The sequence below is a fragment of the Sciurus vulgaris genome (genome assembly GCF_902686455.1).
Source record: "Sciurus vulgaris genome assembly, chromosome: 13".
In the NCBI taxonomy this organism is placed as follows: domain Eukaryota; kingdom Metazoa; phylum Chordata; class Mammalia; order Rodentia; family Sciuridae; genus Sciurus; species Sciurus vulgaris.
Genome location: NC_136474.1, coordinates 28,338,842 through 28,351,944, shown reverse-complemented (window position 1 = coordinate 28,351,944; position 13,103 = coordinate 28,338,842). Strand labels below are relative to the sequence as shown.

Sequence of the window (13,103 nt, the reverse complement as noted above, 5' to 3'; positions counted from 1 at the left end):
TCCTAGCCCTTTTATAACCACGTTTTCTTGGATTTTATAGATGACATTTTTTTTTTTAATCAACTGTGAAGTGGCTAGCCTATGATGGTCTGATTGACAGTAGTGTTTCTTCCTTAGTGGTTTGTTATTTTGGAGCATCTTAGTTCATAGTGTTGCAGGGCTGACAAGATGTGGCATATCCATGGCGCAAACAGAATGGATGAATTCAGAGCTGAGCAGCGCAGCACAGCCATGTTTATTAAGGCTAATTCCATTTAGGACGATTGTGTTCCTGGGCAGTGTCTGTCTTTGATGTTTCTCTGATCTATCATAAGTTTCTTCAGTTGGAAAAATGAGTAGTGGTCCTGGTTACCAACAGGAGATTCTGGAGGTCAGATGAGGTGGAGGGGGAAATGTTTGTGGAGTAGGAAAGCAGATGTGGACTCGACATTTTATTTTATCAACTTTGAAGTGGCTGGCCTGTCATGGTTTAAGTGACAGCAATGTTTCTGCCTCCCCTGCCCCGCTAAGCCTCCAGTGTTTGCAGGGTGAGCTGGAAATTGAATGTGACCTCTGCACAAAACACTCCATAATTCTGGTGTTCCTACTCATAGTTCTGTTTACTGGCCTCCCCAGCCTCAGGTGGACTCAGCAGCATCCTCAGCTTCATTTATTCCTCCAATTCCTACCCTAGAGGTAGAAATAAATTCTAGATTCAGCATAGACATGAGAAGCCACACCCAGGCTTTGTTTGGGCATAACTGGATGCCACTCTCGCTCCTGAGTCTTTTTACATTCCCTGTGCTGAGGATTGGGTAATTAGCCCTGGAGGCTGCGGCTGAAGCTTGTTGGGGAGGCTCCACCTTTGCCTGAGCTGTTTCTGGAGGCTGGTCCACTCAGCCCTGCATCCCATCTACACTCATAGTGGGCCTTCACCTTCTCTACTCCTAGTGGGCTTTTGTTTCCAGGAATGTTCAGACTATACCCCTCAATTCTATGGGAGCGTCTCCCTCCATTTACCTCCTTCCCCACCTCAATAAAATAAAAGAGGCTGCTACTGCTGCCGTTGGCGCTGCTCCATCCGGGACTTGGAGCTGGTTGGATTTGTCTGTTTCCTATCTTCTGGCCCCTAGGTTGGGTGGGTGGGCTCCAGACACCCAGGTGTTGCCCACTCAGATGACAAAGTGCAGTCTGTGGTGGGTTAAGCAGAGGCAAAGCCCATGACTCTGGACTCCCTTCCAGTTGATTTTGATTATCAAATGCAGCAAATTGAGGACAGTGTAGTGAGATCCTTCCTCCTCTGTCCAGAGAGAGCAGACAGGCAGTACCCCACTCTCCCGAGTTCCAAGAAGAAGAATGGAGATAAAGCCCTCAGAGTGGAAGCACAGGCTATATCTATTAGAGTCAATTAACTCTAATTTTCTTTCTCCTCTTTTCAATTTTTCTGTTACTCTAGGGAGTTAGATTCAGTCACACAATAATGATCATGCATCATGTTGATCAAATATGACTTTTACTTTCCCCCTGCTAAATCTTACCTTCCAATTTAATTTCTAAACCCCAGTTTTAGAGCTGTGTCATAAGCAAAAAATTAAGTACACAGAAGCTAATCATGCAGAATTCAAAACTTTGGCAGTCCTAGCTATCTCCTCACCATTCCTTCTACCTGTGGTCCGAGGGAAGGATTCTAGGGTGATTATTACTAGCTTGGGTCACCTGGGGCTTGGGTACAGGTTACTTAGCCAGCCTCACTGTCCTATGGTAACTTATATGTTCATATTTTTCCTATATCCTGAAGTTTTGCAATTGGCAAAAACGAAAGTAGGCATTTAAAAGTAAATATCTGATATAATTTGATTATATTTCGAGTTTTACAGGAGCACGTTTGGCAAGATCCCTCGGATGGCACAAATGTAGCAGTGTAAATTCTACCTGCGCCCTTGAGGACAAGGGCCTGAGGGACTGTGCAGAAACAAACCTGACTGTGTTGGGCTGGAGACGAGAGCTCTTTCCCCACCCTCAGAAATGTACTTCAATGTCATTGCATTGTCTTTATAAAGATAAAAATAGCATTGAAGACTTATGTAGCTTTTTAAATTTAGGGCAGCTTCTAATTTATTTAGTGTCTACTAAATTCCACAGTATGCTGCGGTTTATAAAGCTAATGGAAATTTCTCATTTTAAAATTAACTTGGAATGTCCTCTTTGGTTTTTAAGTTGATAAATTACGAGCGTGCTCTAGATAGCACCGACTCTTAATCTTTGTTTCTGGCTTTCTCATTTGTATGTGCACAGTACAAACGGCATGAAGACAGAGGGATGGGCCACTCCTCCCATCCTAGCTGTGGGATCTGTGATGGGGGTCCTGGTGTGTTTTTGGAAACAGCAACCCTAAATTGCAATGTTTTGGTGTGCATGTGTGACTTTTTCCTTCTCAAGGTGTGGTCCTTAAGACCCTGGCTGGCGGGTAGAGGCTGTTCCAACACAGGTCTTTGATTATCAGTTGAGTTACTTTGAGGAAGTCTTGTGGCCCTTGTGGCCCCAGCCACCTCACCTATCAAATGGAATTCTGATGTTCCCACTCCACAGCTGCTGGGGGGACTTAACGGAAGTCATTCAGACCAGCCAGCTAGACAGCAGCCATCTGGGTGTGAACGTTCATGAAAGATGATCTAGTGCCATTACTTTTACAGTTGCTCTTTTCATATGGGTACCAGTTTTCAGGAAAACTTGTCAATTTGGATCACCTGATAACTAAGGGTGGATTTTGCAGGATGCGGAAAGGGTGATAACAGCATGTGTCATTTCTTGTTTTGGGCCCGGCAGATCATAGCGAATCATCACATGCAGTCCATCTCCTTCGCCTCTGGGGGCGATCCGGTAAGTGCCCTTGGACTTGTTCCTCTTGTTCTTGTTGGGAATTTCCAAGAAGGGACCCTTACTTAAAGTGTGCCCCCATGACACTGTACAAAAGTTAATTGTGAGGCCAACTACCTCCCCCTCTCAAATTTTAGAAACTCTTCTTGACTGTCATTTCTTTGTGGGGAGGTAACCTATGACAAGGACCTGCTGTTCATTTTTATTTCACAGCCCAAAGTGGTCAGACATGCTGGAAGCTTTGGCCTTTTTAAGAGGTGACAGATGGCACCCTGCGCCAGTTTTCAGAGTTGCTGGGGTCCTCATTGCTCTCTGTCCTGCTTTTCTTTTTTCTCTCCCTGAGGTAGCTCTTGTGATTGGCACGTGTTACTTCTTATCTTACTGCTGGGGATCCTGTCTGCAGCTCGCCCTGGGAGGGGAATTTTCCTGATGATCTTCCTACTTCCTTTACCTGGTAACCTTGTTATAGAACTGCTGCTGGCACAGTGGACGTCAGATCAATCAGGAGAGCCATTTCAGCTGCAGATTCTAGATGTTTCCGAAGGACAGAATAATAGGGACACAGATCTCAGCAACAAGAAAGCAGTGATTCTCTTTGTCCAGTGGTGGTGGCTGTCAGGGGCAGGCATGGCTGGCATTGTCGGCTCTAGCCAGGACCAGTGTAACTGCTTTGAGAGTCTTGGGCCCCACTACTTTCCAGCACCCCCACCTCAGACCCCGAGCCCAGGACACTTGGTGGCAGAAGGGATTGCCCACCCTGCACATGGATCTTTGCCCTTACAGCTTTGCTTAATTGACCAAGGATGACCAGAGCACAGTTCATCAGTGACATCCCATTAACTCTTGTTAATACTTAAAGTCTTGTTTTAAAAGTTCTCCCACAGTGGTTTCCTTTTCTTTTCTCCTTCTTTTTTTCCTTCTTGCTGTGCCTTTGTTTTCTTTCTAATCCTGACAATTTCCCACAATTGATTGTAACATGAAAGCCCTCATTGAGATGTGTGTTAGAACACGGAAGTCTTCCATAGAGACGCTCCCACACTGCATTTGTTAGGATCCTGTCTGTGTAAGTTTGTGTACCTACCTGTAAAGCACTCACACACATATCTCGACCAGGATCCTTGCCTTTTTCTGGGTCTAAGTAATTGGCAGTGGTTGTCTAATTGCTTAACCAATATGATGCTTGGAACCATAATTTCTTTTCCTTGTTTCCTTCCTTGTGCAGGGGACGAAAACATTTTCTTAATGTAAAATGTAACCCAGTTTAGAAAATTAAAGGACAGATATCTTACTTAACTGCATCAATAGCTTCCTTCAGGAACTTTTCTTAATTTTTGTCTTGATGATATTTTGAGTGGAGATACAAATATCCAAGATCCTGGAAAACCAGATTCAAATTGTCTTAAAATTATTTTATTCTCCAGGATGTACACATGATTATGGACTTTTTCTCTTCAAGTTTCCTTATAATTTTTTCATTTTAATAAATGGAACTATTTACTGATACTTAAAGTAATCCATAACTTTTTATATTTGTTGTGTTTTTTTGTCTAATATAGAAAATGTCATGATCCCAGAGGACAGGAAGCCTAGTTACTTTCCATTTTAACCAATCCAAATACTTTCCAAATACATGTTAGACAGTGCATGAGATCTCATTACAAATTGAATTGTAACCACAATTTTAGCACATTATAATTATTGGTAGATAATTTAAATAAAACCAAGAATTCTAGGTTCTAGTCCTGATATTCCTGCTAAATCTATGTGTTATTTAGGAAAATGGTGGATAGAAACATCGAATGAGACAGACTGGAAAACATTATTAACCCCTCTCCAAAAATAATAATAGTCACATAATAATTACAGTCTACTATGATAAGCAATGTTAAAATACCACCAAAAGAATTTTAGAGTAATGACCAGGTTCAGAGAGTCTAAGTACAGAATAGGTACTTTGCAGCCCCTTCTTTGGAACTTTGTATGCTCACTGGTAGTTGGGTGATGTCAAGAACATTGCTTTGAATCCTAATACACTCTGGTACTATTCCAGAAAAAGATCAAGACTGGAATCAGAACAGCCATGTCCAGGCTGAGCCACTGATCATCTGAGAGATACTTATCAGGTCTTCTTATTGGCCTTCCTCTCCCAACTTTGAGCCAGAGTAGAGTTTCTTAGACTAGAATGGAATTTTATTTTTAAAGTATTTCCTTGAATCTACCATTAGTGCTGACTCAAATTAGTTTTGTTATCTGAATCTGTACAAAAATCCAAGAATAGATTTCTTATGTTTATACTTTTTATTGAACTCTAAACTCCAATCAAATTTGGAAGTTAAATACAAATAAACATTGTAAAGCCAGTGACATTCAAAGTAACTTGAATTTATGGTGATGGACAAAGTTCACTGAAACTAAATCTGTGCTCCTGATGTGCTGCCAGACTCACTGCCATGGTGCAGAAGCCGTTGAATTCAGTGTCTCCCTCCTGCCATCGGTGTAAGGATGACTTGATTCTTCTACTACTTTCTCCTATTCAAGCAAAATCTGCAGTTGTGCATCATTATGTCCAAATGTGACAGCAATTTACTTCAAGTGGGACTTAAGGCATCTACTCTGACTGTTCTTTTCTTTCAAATTCTTTAAAAACCTGGCACCCTTAATGTTGGAAACCCAACTGCAAATCTTGGCATTGAAATTGTATGCCAAAGGCAGTGAGAGTGGCATGTAAGTGTTCCTGGATATTATCAAATTAGGTTTTAAGATTATCATGGAAAGGAAAATATGAAATTGTAACCCCCAAACCTGGCAACGTCTCAAACACTGGAGAACACACCCTAGGGTTCTGTGGTCCTCAGTTTGAGCAACACTGATGCTAAGATGTTCTTAAGGGTTTCCCAAGGACCCTTCCAACACTCACATCTCTTGAAGCCAGGAAGAGTCTGATTATGAGCTGCAATCCATATATTTTTGCCAGTAGCTTCAGATCTTCACCAGATCCTCCTGGATAGAAGTGAGCAAAAGCCAATCCAACTGGCTTCTCTAGGCAGTCTGTGAAAATCCAATGAACAGAAAAAGGAAGTGGCTTCGATGAGCCTCACCCTGGAGAGTGGCCCAGGGTAACATTCCATTATCTCAACTTCTGCTGGAAGAGTTCCAGCTTGTGCAGGTGTGGTGGGTTGCTGTGAGATGCAGGGGGTGGTGTGTGGAAAGTGTCTGGTACCACCCACCACCTGGAGGTGGGTGCATACAAGGAAGGGACCCATGCCTGTTCCACACACACCTGCTCCCTTGTCCCTTCTCTCATCGCAGCATTTTCTAGAGTGTTGTTGAGAGATAAGGGATGTCTCCTCTGCTCGTAGACAGTGACCGGAGGAGGTCACCATAGAGAACCCTGACAGGAGCTGACGACAGTAGGAACTGATCAATCAACTTGAAAGCCACCTCCCCTCCCCACTCTCTCTCTCTCTCTCTTTCCTGAGGAGTCTTGCTGTGTTGCCCAGGCTGGTCTCAAACTCATGATCCTCCTGCCTTAGCCTCCCCAGTAGCTGAATCACCTTGAAGCCCTTTGAAATAATAAGATTTGGTAAATAGCTTCCAATGTGAGAGTACCATTACCAGTTACTCCACTGAGATTCTTTTTTTTTTTTTTTTTTTTTTTTGATGTTGAAAATACTGTCTCTGAAGAGAAGTGTTTTGGTTTTCAAGACTTAAGATGACAATTTCTCCTCCTATTACTTTTTTAGAAACTAGCAAGCACATGGGTGCTTCAGTCTCTTTTTTTTTTTTTTTTTTTTTTTGGCACTTGGGATTGAACCCAGGAGCACTTAACCACTGAGACACATCCCCAGTTCTTTTTACTTTTATTTTGAGACAGGGTCTTGCTAAGTTGCTGAGACTGGCCTTGAACTTGTGATCCTCCTGCCTCAGCCTCCCGAGCCGCTGAGATGACAGGTGTGAGCCATTGTACCTGGCTGCTTCAGTATACTTTTGAAGTCTTGTTTTTCTCTATGCATTGGTTTAAAAGGCAGGTGAGGAAAGTCTTATTTCACAAGGAAGGACAAGACTTCTAAATAGACCTTATATTTTAAAAATATCTTAAAGGAATAAAATTATTATTTATGTCCAAAAATAAAAGAACTATCTTGCCTGGTGTGGTGGTGCACACCTGTAATTCCAGTGTCTTTGGAGGCCAAGGCAGGAGGATCGCAACTACAAAGCCAGCCTCAGCAAAGATGAGGCCCTAAGCAATTCAATGAGACCCTGTCTCTAAATAAAATACAAAATAGGAGACTGGGGATTTGTCTCACGGGTCGAGTGCCCCTGAGTTCAATCCCTGGTACCAAAAAAAAAAAAAAAAAAGAAGAAGAAAAGAAAAGAAAAGAACTATCTTATCTCAATCACCCAAGAGGGGATGTTTTCAATCAACTTTTGAACATCCTTCTACTCTGGTTTTCTTCTAGACCAGTCCTTCTCAGAGCATGGTCCCCAGCCCAGTTGCAGCTGTAACTTGTCAGAAATCCAGTTTTGGGGTCATACACCTGGCCCACCAGAGGGGAAATTCCAGGGTATGGTCTAGCAATCTGTTGTAGCAAGACTTGCAGGGGATTCTGACACTAAGTCAACTTTGAGGGTCCCGGGTATAGACATTGCTGAGAGCAGTGGTTCTCAGCTTAGGTTCACTTTGATATTATCTGGGGACTTTAAAAACTTCCTGATGCTCAAGGCTCACAACCATACCAGTTAAATTATCTGGGCAATAGGACTCCGGTATCAAAGCGTTGGAAGCTTCCCAGAAGCTCCAACATGCAGAGAAGCGGCACCTTGCATCTTTGCTACTCTAAATGTGAACGGGGACCAGTAGCATCAGCACCAGGAGGGTGTCTGGAAATGCAGAAGCTCAGGCCCTGCCTTGACAGGCTGAGTCAGAATCTGCATCACAAGAACCTGCCATGGTTGGGCTGTTGTGTAGCCAGTGTTTGATTCTTTGTGTGATGGGTTGAGTCCTTCTCAGCTTGTGCTTGGTGTGCTGTACCCCTGTGGTGTTGCCTCTCCCTGTGATGAGTGATTCAGATATCTTGTTTTTCTTTAACAGGACACAACAGACTACGTTGCTTATGTAGCTAAGGACCCTGTTAATCGCAGAGGTAAGTGATGCTTGACCCACATAATCGCTCATTTATGTACAGCCAGGCTTAACACTGTACCAGATGTTCCTCATTAGCTCAGTTCCCTTTGCCAAAATGAACATGTGTCATATCGTATTATGAAGGATAATTGAGATTTGCAATGGTAGCAGTGTCACCTGACTGATTTAGGAGCTCCTGGACATTGCTAAGCTTAAAACACACACCTGTGTCCAGATGGCTACAGTTGGCTACACCTGACTTATCACACTAGCACCTCCCGCCTGTGCTCTGGTAGTGACCCTGGTTACACTTTGAAAACACACACCTGTGTGTGCCCACGGATGATTAAGCCACCTGAGCTGCCTCTTATGCCCTGCCCAGCTCTGCAGCCCAGTGTCCAAGCTCAGGGTGCCGTCTCCTTATACCACTTTGAGCTCCTGGGTCTTACACAAAGCCTGGGAAAAGGGGGAGGTTCATTTGCAATACCAAGACCCACTGGATGATAACACACTTGGGGGGTGGGGCTGCCAATGCTGTGTGGCTCTTAAATGCTGGGCATCTCCTTGTGTGCCACACCACAGCTGCAGTCGAAAGCTCATTGATGAGAACTACCACCACTGACATTTATAACAATGCAAACCACTTCCTTCCACTACCAGCTGGCCCCTCACTTCCTCCCGGCCCCTACCCCATGTACCAACTGCTGATTTTCCAGTTGGCTTGCCATCATTTTATAATTCATAACCACACTCATGTATTTTCTCCCATTTTAAAATTTCAATATGAATGAGATCTTAGCATTTTGTTTTCCACCCCCCTTGCAACCCTCTATCTTGGAAATATTTTCAAGACAACCCATATGGGCAGATGAATCCACAGTATGGAGACCTGCTCCCCAGGGACTCCTGCAAGCTCTTCTGTTCTTTGGCATGATGTCTTATGACTCACGATTCCTCCTAAAGGGGTATTTGCAGAGCAAGGGGTTAGGCAGTTAATAGGGATCAGTGGCCCTTGCAAATGGAACCCTAACCTGGCTGTGAAAATTTTCATTCCCATGTGTGTGTGTGAGGATAATTTTCCACCTGGGTCTTTTCTACCCCTGGGCTGATAAGCAGTGAATTGATCGGGTTGTCTTTCCTTTGAATGGTTTCTTGAGATTGAAGGTACCAAGACTTTACCACCAGTAATAGCTATCGTTCTCTCCCAGACAAGCTTGACCATCCATCACCAGAAACTATCCTTTTGGTTAGGTGGGGGATAGGGGAACTTCTACAGGTGAGGTAATTCAGGTCAAATACAGATATCTTCCTATTTTATGATTGTCACATTGTCACTCCTGAACAGAGATGAGGTAATTACAAAGTTGTGAGGATAGAAGAAAAGGGACCCAGGTGGTCTTGATGAGCCTAGGGTGGTCCCCATGATGCCTTCCTTGCCAACATAATATTCTAGTCCACCATTTCTCAGGAGAGGCAGCTTTTCTATGATGATTGCAGATGGCCCGTATTTGTCTCAGGTGAGCAGGGTCACACCTATTATAGTCAGGACTGTCATCCAGACCAGTTGAACACAAACCCACTTTGCTAATTTAGATCTGGATCTAGAGAGTTCAAGTTAGCTTCACTCCCATGTCTGGTACTCAGCAGGGATGTTTAGAAGCTTGCATCAGCCTGTCCTTCTATGATGTGTGGAGTCCCAGGGCCTTTCCAGGTGGTGCCTCCATCTGTCAAGGAAGTATAGCTTCCTACATGGCAGCTCTGGGCTCTGTGAGACCACAAGTGGAAACTTCTTGTGCTGAGAAAGGCAGCTGCACTTCTGCTGTATTTTATTGTTCAAAGCAACCACATGTAGCTCAGATTCGTGGAGAGTAGAACTACGCCCATTGTTATGGTTTGGATATGAGGTGTTCCCCAAAATCTGTGCTAATGGAGGAGGTAAAAGGATTCGATTACAAGAGTCATAACCAATTGGTGCATTCGTCTAGTTGATTGAGTGATCATTTGAATAGATTATTGGGTGGTAATTGCAGGCAGGTGTGGCCTGGCTGGTGGAAGTGGTGTCTCAGAGCATGCCTTTGGGGATTCTATCTTGTCCCTCTGGCTCTTCCTTCTTTCTCTCTCTGCTTTCTGGCTGCCAAGAGACAAGCATCTCTCCTTCACTGTGCTCTCTGCCTTGATATTCTGCCTCACCTAAGGCCAGAGCAATGGATTTGACCCACACTAGACTGAACCTCTGAAACTGTGAGACAAAATAAACTTCTTCCTCTAAGTGATTCTTGTCAGCTATCCCGGTCATGGTGACAAAATGATGACTAACACACCTCCTCTTTGAGGACAGTCATATCAAGGAATTTGCAGCCACGATGATCTGTCGTACCTCTGTTTTGTCCACACCATTTCCGAGTCAGTGTGAATGGGGAGGAGGTCTAGCTGTATCCCTGTGGCCACCTTGCCATGAACATGAGTGCACACTGTCTGCCTCTGGCCCATCCCATCTGTGTCCACCCAGCATTTCCTCCTCCCTAGAAGGAGTCAGGGGAAGGGCCTTTTCCAAACTTCTATCCTTCCTCCCTTAGGCCAAGTGGAAGCTTTAATTTACTATGAATGTCTCGACCATTAACAGTCAGATTAGTCAGAATTCTAGAAGTTCTTACTGAGACTCTCAAGTACCTTAGTCCTCATTCAGACAGCACTAGGTCTGTGTGCTCCAGGAAGCCTTGAAGCTTTGTTGTTCCTTAGACTGCAAGCAGAGTCCTCAAGACTGCAAGGGTATGGGCTGGGGAGATAGCTCAGCTGGTAGAGTGCTTGCCTTGCAAGCACAAGGCCCTGAGTTCAATTCCCAGTACAGAAAAAACAAACAAACAAACAAAAGACTGCAAGGGTTGTGACACTTTGGGGTTGCAGAAACCCTGCAGTGCTAGGTCATGGTGTCTTGCTGCTGTTACTGTTTGTTTCCATGATGATTCCTGCTTATGAATGTTTGCATGTTATTTTGGCTCATCTAGAAGTATTTAAAAATTTTTCATTAGGGCATAATAATTATAAAAAATCAAAGGATTTGTTGTGACATATTCATACTTGTACATGATAAATTTCATTCCCTAATATCTTCCCTTGCCCTCCTTCCTCTCTGCCTCTGATCCCTTCCTCTATCCTACTTGTGTTCTATTTTCATGAGATCCTGCTTTTTAAAATTCTCTTGGCTTCTGCATATGAGAGAAAACATGACCCTCAACTTTTTGAGTCTGGCTTATTTCACTTAACATGATCCTTTTTAGTTCCATCCACTTTTCTGAAAGTGACATGATTTTGTTCTTCTTTATGGCTGAATAAAACTCCATCATGTATATATCCCACGTCATCTGTATCCATTTGTTGACAGAAACCTAGGCTGGTTACATAACTTGGCTATTGTGAATTATGCTGCTATGACTTTAATTCATATATATATATATATATATAAATATAACACCATTCATATATATATATATATAAATATATATATGAATGGTGTTATAGCTTTGATGTGAGGTGTCCCCTAAAGCTCATGTGTGAGACAATGTAAGAATTTTCAGAGGTGAGATGATTAGATTATGAGATATTACCTAATCAGTGTATTAACTGTTTGATAGCTGTAGTCAGGTACGGTGTGGCTAGAGGAATTAGTCACTAGGGATGTGCCTTTGGGGTTTATATTTTTTCCCTGGTGAGCAGAGCTCTCTCTGCTTCCTGGTTGCCTTATCCTGAGTTGCTTCCCTCTGCCACACCCTTCCACCATATATTCTGCCTTCGCTTGGGTCCAGAGCATGGAGTTGGCTGTTCATGGACTGACCAAAATAAACTTTTTCTCCTCTTTGCTGTAAGCCAAAATAAACTTTTTCTCCTCTTTGTTGTTCCTCTCAGGTATTTTAGTTACAGCATTGAATAAGCTTACTGAATCAGAAATTGTTATAGAGAAGTGGGGTCATCACTGCGAGTAACCTGACCATGTGATTCAGAAGCCTTTGAGGCTGGTTTGCAGGGGGAGGGAGGATTTTGAAAAGTATAGAGATGCAGGTGGAAAAGCTTTACAATGTTGTAAGCAGAGATTAATAGGTGATTCTGATGGGATCTCAAAGAATGCCAGTAGGACTGTGGACAGTAAAGATGGAGCTCATGAGGTTTCAGAGAAAGAAGACTATATGGGAAACTGGATTAGAGGCTGATTGCATTACAGTCTGACAAAGAAATTGTCTACATTTTCCCCATGTCTTGAGCCTTTCTGTGAAGCTGAATTTAAGGTGATGAATTAATTAATCTGGTGGAGGAAATTTCAAGGCAGCATAGAATTCAGGGGATTATAGCCAAGTTTATTGTGATAATCAGGAGCATAAAGCAAAGCATAAAGATTTGAAAAACTTGCAGTTTGACCAGAAAATTGTGAGTAAAAACAGAGCTTAGGAAGCTGTGGTTGTTAAAGAAGTTATAACCACTAAAGAGATGCTAAAGTAGTTTACTCAGATGCAGTAGGAAAGATGACTTGAGGGCATCTCAGGAATTTGCAAGACCATACCTATGTCAGGCTTGGAGGTATAAAACTAAAAATTCCTTTGAGAAGAGACCAGAGGTGGGGCCCTCTGATTGTACAGGGGGTGCCTGGGAATTTGTTTCACTGTACTCAGATACCCAGTCACTCAGAGGCTACTGCAGCCATGGTCCCAGGCTACATGGTCCTTGGCTACTGCTCAAGATGGCAGCAAACCTTAATGTCAACCACCTGGTCCTGGTTCTGCAGGAATGCAGGACACTGGAACTAGGTGGTCATGGAGACTTCACTGAGATTTCAGAGGAATGCCTGAGAGGCCAGGCAAAGAGTAGCAGGGTTGGAATCCCAGTAGGCAGCCCCTGAGAGAGCAACGCATAAGAAGGAAGTGGATGTTGCCGCAGACCTCCAAGATTAAGAGATTGTCAGTCACATGGAATGAATGCTGAGGAAAGCTGCAGGAATCAAGCAAAGAGAAGCCCAGAAAGAGGTCATGTGGGCTGCCACCAACAAGGCTACAGTGGCAGATCTACACAAGCCCTATGGTGAGAATATTATCATGCCATGTACTGTAGATACTGGATGTGGAGCTATAGGACT

General features: G+C 43.4%; 1 protein-coding gene across 1 annotated transcript in view; it reads left to right on the top strand.

The window, feature by feature from the left end:
• SHC3 (SHC adaptor protein 3) overlaps positions 1-13,103 on the top strand; it is a 216,723-nt gene that overhangs the window by 86,454 nt on the left and 117,166 nt on the right. Inside the window, exons 5-6 of the mRNA XM_079109199.1 lie at positions 2,806-2,859; positions 7,949-8,000. Of these exons, the coding sequence (XP_078965325.1) occupies positions 2,806-2,859; positions 7,949-8,000 (106 nt within the window). The remainder of the gene's footprint in view (positions 1-2,805; positions 2,860-7,948; positions 8,001-13,103) is intronic.